At 34.7% G+C, this 7362-nt stretch overlaps 1 protein-coding gene across 1 annotated transcript; it reads left to right on the top strand.

The window, feature by feature from the left end:
- The first annotated feature begins 4197 nt into the window (after positions 1–4197).
- On the top strand, positions 4198–5161 carry LOC105976875 (putative F-box/LRR-repeat protein At3g18150). Its single transcript, XM_088818247.1, has one exon. It carries the CDS (start codon positions 4211–4213, stop codon positions 5090–5092), a length of 882 nt encoding a protein of 293 aa, XP_088674373.1. The 5' UTR covers positions 4198–4210; the 3' UTR covers positions 5093–5161.
- Positions 5162–7362: the final 2201 nt, after the last annotated feature.

The following is a 7362-nucleotide window of genomic DNA, read 5'->3' as shown; positions in this document are numbered from 1 at the left end:
GTTAAATTGAATTAAAAGAAGAAATTTGAGCATATTAATACGCGAGATGGTATTTTAGTGTTTTACACACCTCTGGACATTGTTTGGATTTTTTCTTTATAAAATTGTTTTTTGTCTGAACAAGTAGCCCATGATGAAATTATTTGTAACAGACCCTTAATTTTATTGAAAATAGTAAAAAATCAACAAAGTAACAAAATTAACTTATGGATGACACTAAGTTTTAGTCTAATGACAATAACTTTGAGTGCAGATGATATATTTTTTTTTAAAATAAAAATAAAAAAATAAAAAGAATAAAAAAAGTTAAAGTCGGAGACCGGCGTTGATGGTCGCCAATGACGGAAACCGGCGGAACAGGAAGAAGAAAAAAGTCAACGGCGGCGACGAACGAAATTGTTCTCAAAGTTGTGTTTTGGGTCAAAATTGAATGATTTGTAAAATTTGGGGTCAAATTGAGGTTAAATTAAATTAAAGGATGAAATTGGAGCATATTAAAATATGAGGGGCTATTTTAATCTTTTACAAATCTCTGAACAATGTGTTGACTTTTTGTAAAATAGTTTTTTTATCTGGACTCCTTTATGAATAAGTACCCATTGATGGACTTATTTGTAAAGTGCCCAAATTAAAAATATCCATAAGGAATTTTTTACAACATAAAATCAAGGGATAATTAGTAAGAACCCCCTCATGTAGGAATGAGTTAAGGAAACACCCCGCCCGCATGGGTGTAGCTCAACTGGTTGCGGAGGTGGTAAGTTGGTGCAAGGTCCTAGGATCGAATCCTGGCAGTCGTAGTGTGAGAATTTCAACTCCAATGAGAGTTGGTTCCTTGTGGGCACCAGGTCCAGGTCCGCTACGTTAACGGGCCGTTGAGTTACCATGATTTACATTCCTCTATCAATCCTTTTCGGGCCAAGGGATGGGGGCCCTGGGGGCGAGGGATTTCGCCTTTTGGTGCGAGTTAAGGAAACACCCCCTCCCAAAAATAATTAGAGAAAGCCCCCTTAGCTAATATCTCACTCAAATGTTATTTTAATAATTCCCAAACCACCCTTACTAATATTAAATCTCATTTTCACGTTTCAAGACCTTAACCCATTTCATTTGCCGTTCTCTCTTCTCCTTTTCTCATCTTCTCATCTACTCTCTTCTCTCTTCTCGTCTCGACTGAAATTTGGAGGAAAAGCAAGATGACAACCGACGGTGGTGGTGGTGGAAGAGTGTTTGTCGCCTCCTCCCGCCGCCGCGTGAAGGGTGGTGAATGATCTGTAGTTGGCGGCGGTGGTTTACACCAACGACGTTGAAGCTCATCTCGTCGTTGAGGACGTAGTGGGTTGACAGCTACGAGGACGAGTCATGAGAAAATCACTGTTGCAATTGATGTTGATAAAGGTATTTGTTTTTTTTTTTGTTTTTTGTTTTTTTAGTGTTGGTTTTGTCATGTGTTCATAAATTGTTTATTGAGTGACCAACAATGATTGACAAATACCTTGAATCGTTTCTATTTTTTTTTTTGGTGGACATTGAAATGCTAATTTGTGTTTTTTTGTATGAATTATAAATTTTATTTATTTTATTTTTGTTATGGATTGGTTGAATAATATGGTGTGACGGCGGTGTGGTGACGATGGGGAGGCAGATTTAGGGTTTTTTTGTGGATAGGGCGGATGACGGCGCGTGTAGAGAAATTCGCGCAGGCTGGAACCTTAATCGACTATGTACATGTTCAATAGTTGATTAAGCTAATCGACTATGCTCTGGTTGTCGATTAAGGTTGATCGACTCCAATTTTTTATTTTATTTTGTATATTTTTGTTTTTGTAAAATATAATTGATTTTTCAATTTTTTTGCAGTTGTGATTTGTTAGTTTTAGTAGCAGATTCTTAATCGATTATTCTTCATCGTAGTCGATTAATATACCTGATATAGAAAAAAAATAAAAAAACAAAAAATAAAAGAATTTTCTTAATCGACTATGCTTCATAGTCGATTTACCTGAATCGACTATGCTTCATAGTTGATTAATAAAACTGAAACAAAAAAAAACGAAAAAAAAAAAAGAAAAATCGCCGATGACCAGCGCGTGCTGCAGTGATGATGTGGTGGGCGGGGACAAAATTGGAAAAAATAATGGCTAGAAACGGATGTGGACTTTTCTCAAATGGAGAGAAATATTTTGGGCATCTCTCTATTAAATGAAGTAATGAGAGATTTTTTTCAAAGAGTCCCTAAAATCAAAATCCAACAAAAAAAAGATTAAAATACAAAATCAAATTAATTAAGGGCAAATGGTAAAAATGATATGACAAGGGACTTAAATGCACATTGGTCCACAAAAAAAAAAAAAACAGTCTCTCAAATAAATCTATCGCCAAGTCTTTAGTCTAAAATAACCTCCATAATATAATTTTTATAAATTACATCCATTATACTCTAACTTTCTTATTATTACACATTGACCCCGGATGTAAACAAATATATCATATTAACCCCTATTTTAATATTTTTTTTAAAATATATTTTTTTTCCGGAAATAATTTTTTTTCTGATTTTTATTTCCGGCCAGATTCCGGCATTGATTTTTTTTTTTTTTTTCAACTTTTTTTTCTGAAATTTTTTTCCTGCCAGTCAACCGTCGATCTCCGGCGTTAACTTTTTTTTATTTTATTTTATTTATTTTTTTATTTTTTTGAAATTTTATTTTCTCTTAGAAAAAATATTTTAATTAATAATACTGTCTTGGCTGCTAAATTACTATCGCAAACAGTAATATTACGATTTGGGACAGTAATATTATGAATATTATTTTCCCGAACAGTAATATTACTAATATTACTGTGCCAAACAGTAATATTATTGCATGGGACGGTGATGATGCTAATTACTAGCTCACCTAGGGTGGTGTACAAAACGAACTGGGAGAGCAAAGCAGATCAGTAGCTTGACAACTTGATGATCCTGAGGTACCTGCGATCATAGAACACATAAGCTAAGCCGGGGGTTGATCCGGCGGAAACCCCTCCGACGCTCAAGTCAGACGTGCTGATCATATAAATAGTCCAGAGAATACCATTAGTAGTATTGCTCAGATAATAGGACGTACCTTAATAAAATGAGTAAAACCTCTATTTATATGTCGTTTATTGGGTTGGGTTTGCTTTGTTGGGCCCAAACCTTACTTGAAGGTGTTTGGGCCTCGGTGATATTAGTCTTTGATATTGGGCTCGTAGCCCAGTAGGTAAAGAAATTGTAGGCCCATTGGGTTGGCCCAATTAGGCATATCAGACGGTAATATTACGATCGGGCCAAGACGATAAACTTAATTAATACAGTAATATTATTGTCTCAGACAGTTAAATTACTGTTGGAGATAGTAATTTAGCAGCCAAGACAGTAATATTAATTAAAATAATTTTTTTTAAGAAAAAAAAAATTTCAAAAAAAAAAATCAGTTAACAGTTAAATTACTGCTGGAGACACTAATTTAGCACCCAAGACAATAATATTAATTAAAATATTTTTTTGTAAGGAAAAAAGAAGAAGTCAATTAACAGTTAAATTACTGCCTCCGAGAGTTAAATAACTGCTGGTGACAGTAATTTAGCAGTCAATACAGTAATATTTATTAAAATATTTTTAGTAAGAAAAAAAAAGTCAATTAACTTTAAATAACTGCTGGAGACAGTAATTTAGCAGTCAAGACAGTAATATTAACTATTAAGTAAAATATTTTTTTTAAGAAAAAACAAAACTGAAGGAAAAAAAAAAAGTCAACGCCGGTCCCCAGCGATCAATGGCAGCTGACTAGCGATCTCCGGTGGTGGCGAGTCAAAATTGGTTAATTGGTGAAATTGGGCTAAATTGAGGTGTAAATCGTGAAATTGGAGTTCAATTGGATTCCAAAGAATTATGGGTAATTTTGGTTCATATAAATAGATTTGTTTCCTTATTTGCAAATAAGTTTAAATGAGCTCGAAATATTTGAATGACAAAAAAATTGAATGTCTTTTTTTTTGCTTTTTTAATTAAGTGCCATTGTCGTGAGCTTTTTGTGATTTAACCCATTAATTAAAGCCAAGCCAAGCCCAGCCCAACCATATTATACCCACTAAACTTAACTACCGTTTGTGTGAATATTTCGTCCTATATATTAACATCTAGGGTTTTCCGTGTTAACAAAAACCACTCGAGATTGTTAGAGGCATGGAAAAGGCAAAGCGTGATTCTTTGTCTATTGACAGAATATCCGATTTGCCAAAGGACATCTTGCATAGAATTTTGTATTTCCTCTCTCAAGAAGATGCAGTCCGAACATCGGTCTTGTCCAAATCATGGCGCTACATCTGGTGCACTCGTCCCAATCTTGATTTTTCCGACATCGAATTCAACGGTAACAAACAAGATTTTCTATCAACCGTGGACAAAACTTTACAACAATACTACGATCAAGGTTTGTCCTTGGAGAAATTTCGCCTTTACTTATCGCTGCTAGGCAAAGATTATTCGTATCACGAATCGGTTTTGCTTCTTCACAAATGGATCCCATTACTCAAAGCTATGGGCGTGAAGGAGTTTTGTCTTTCTATTCTTTTCGATCATAATCTTGGAATTACCGATATGCCATCGGTGGTCTTTAAAGCCGAATCGCTCGAACTTTTGCATCTGAATAGGTGCAATTTGGGCCAGAATATTCCCGAGAATATACCCTTTGTGCGTCTAAGAGTACTTCGCCTCAGCAACGTCTTGGTCGAGAACGAGGTTTTCGAAAAGATAATCTCAAGCTGTCCTTTGCTTACAACTATGTCGTTGGACGGGTGCAAGGGGTTGAAAACGATCAAGCTGGAAAAGAAGATTCACAAGCATCTCAAGCACTTCACTTTTATTAATTTAATGAATCGCACAGCAGAAAAATGCAACATAGAAATCGACATCCCGACTCTTGAAACGATCGAGATTATGGGCAGTAAGATTAGGTGTAGCATGCGTAATTTGAGTATACTAAAGTCTTTGTCTCTAGGCAGTGTCGAACAATCTCGGCTATGTATTGATGCCCCAAACATACAAGTTTGCATGTTGTTGACTTAGCACCACAAGTCTTTCATGGTCTTAATAATGTGTTCTGTTAATTTAGACTTGATTTTGTTATTTTAATTCCTGCCTACACTTTTCTAATGAGTTTCAATTCTAAATGGACTGTTCATGAAATTGATCAAAATCGGATTTGTTTTTTGGTTAGACATGTATTTCAATTTCTGAACTTATCAAAAAAGAAAAACGATAACAATTTGTGTGGCAAACTAAGGTTTTCTACAACTGAGGATGACCAAAAGTTATTTCATATGATCTTTTGGTTATATGTTTTATATCTATATAATCAGAGGACTTAAAATAAAGAGTAAATAGCACTTAATTCCTTTGTAATTTGGACATTTTGCACATGATCCCCTTATGGTATAAAATTAGACACCTAACTCCCTTGTGGTTTTGACATTTTGCACACGCCCCCTTCTGGTATGAAATTAGGCACATAACTCCCTTGTGGTTTTGACATTTTGCACATGACCCCCTTTATGGTGAAATGAGGCACATAACTCCTTGTGCTTTTGACATTTTGCACATGACCCCCTTATGGTATGTAATTAGGCACATAAACTGTTGAATGAAAACATGAAAAGATTAAATTACCCCTAAGTTTAGCCAAATTGCAACCACACCAACTGTTCGTTGGTTACTTTATCAAGTCAAATTTCTTGTTTTAATTTAAAAATAATTATTCTATAAAATAATAATTAAGATTAAAAAAACACAATAATATATATTATATTTCTCATTTTACAAAAACGTACATTAAGGTTTTCTTTTTGTAGAATAATGTAGTGAATTCGAATGAGTGAGTTTTGCATTATGCAGGGGCTCCATTTAGACCTGACCACGGTTTGGTTCGATTCCGGTTCCGGTTCCGATTTTGGAGGAACCGGAACCGAATCGAAAAAATCCGGTTCCTTGCGGTTCGGTTCCTAACCGGTTCCGGTTCGGTTCCCGGTTAGAGGTTAGAACCGGTAGAACCGCCGGTTCTTAATAATTTTTTTCTTATTTTATATAATATGTATATATATATATATATATATATATATATATATATATATATATATATATATATATATATATATATATATATATATATATATAGATAGAGAGAGAGAGAGAGAGAGAGAGAGAGAGAGAGAGAGAGAGAGAGAGAGAGAGAGAGAGAGAGAGAGAGAGAGAGAGAGCTAGGAAATTAATTTTTTTTTTTTTTTTTTTTTATAAACCGGTTCAAACGGTTAGAACCGCGGTTCTAACTGTTGGTTCCTGTTCCAATAATGAGGAACCGGAACCGAACCGGTTTTTTCGCTTCTGGTTCCGGTCAAACCGGTTCCGGTTCGGTTCTAAAACCGTTGACCCCGGTTCTAACCGAACCGGTGGTCAGGTCTAGCTCCATTTATAGGACTGAAAAAGTTATATGCAAAGGACACAACTTTAGGAGAAAGAAAGGGTTGAAAAGATGTGGCATATTTTCACATGGTCCAAGCACGGACACATATCACACTCCGATTAGCTAGAAGCAATGTATGGAATCGGACGACCATTTGGGTCATGGTTATATAGGGTCGAACCGGTTCAACCGGTTTTTTTTATTTTTTTTTAATATGTCATTATTTTATTAATTTTATTTGTTTTAAAATATTATTTTTTCCATATTTTTAATCTCTATTATTTTCACCGAAAGGAAGATGGTTACGGTCGAACTGGTCCGACCGGCCGATTCCATTCTAACAAACCAAAACATTCCCAACGGCCATTCGGTTCTAACAAACCAAACATTCCCAACGGCCCACGGGTCATTTGCTCAAGCAAAGAGTGAGCAATGACTTTTAACTTAAGCTCACACTTGTTTATAAATTATAATATTAACTAATCACTTTCCACTATTTAAAGTATCCTCATTAAAATTCGTTTTCCAATGTGGGATGATGCCTTTCATCTTCTCATTCCATAAACGATCTTATTTAAGTGTCCATGTAAATTTTTTTCAAAAAAAAAAAAAAGTGTCCATCTAAATACATTAATTTCTCATTCATCAAAAATCGGTTTTGAGAAATCAACAACATTAGATTTCTCTACTCGAAACATGGATTGTGAATATAAAGTATATTTCTATTTTCGATAAACGGAACCCGCTTAAATATTTTATTAAAATTGGGTGCAAACCCAATTTTTTCAACCGTCTTTAGTCTTTATCAGTAATTTTCGTGGCCAAAAAGGCACTTAGTGTTATAAATGTTCTCCTCACCCAAAATGCTTTTATTTATTTA

Source organism: Erythranthe guttata, chromosome 5 (genome assembly GCF_056151865.1).
Source record: "Erythranthe guttata isolate IM_541 chromosome 5, IM_541, whole genome shotgun sequence".
Lineage (NCBI taxonomy): Eukaryota > Viridiplantae > Streptophyta > Magnoliopsida > Lamiales > Phrymaceae > Erythranthe > Erythranthe guttata.
The sequence above is the reverse complement of the archived record's forward strand: the minus strand, read 5'-3'. Positions and strand labels throughout refer to the sequence as shown.

Coding starts and splice junctions, on each gene's coding strand:
- LOC105976875 (XM_088818247.1), top strand. CDS start 4,211: ATGGAAAAGGCAAAGCGTGATTCTTTGTCTATTGACAGAATATCCGAT.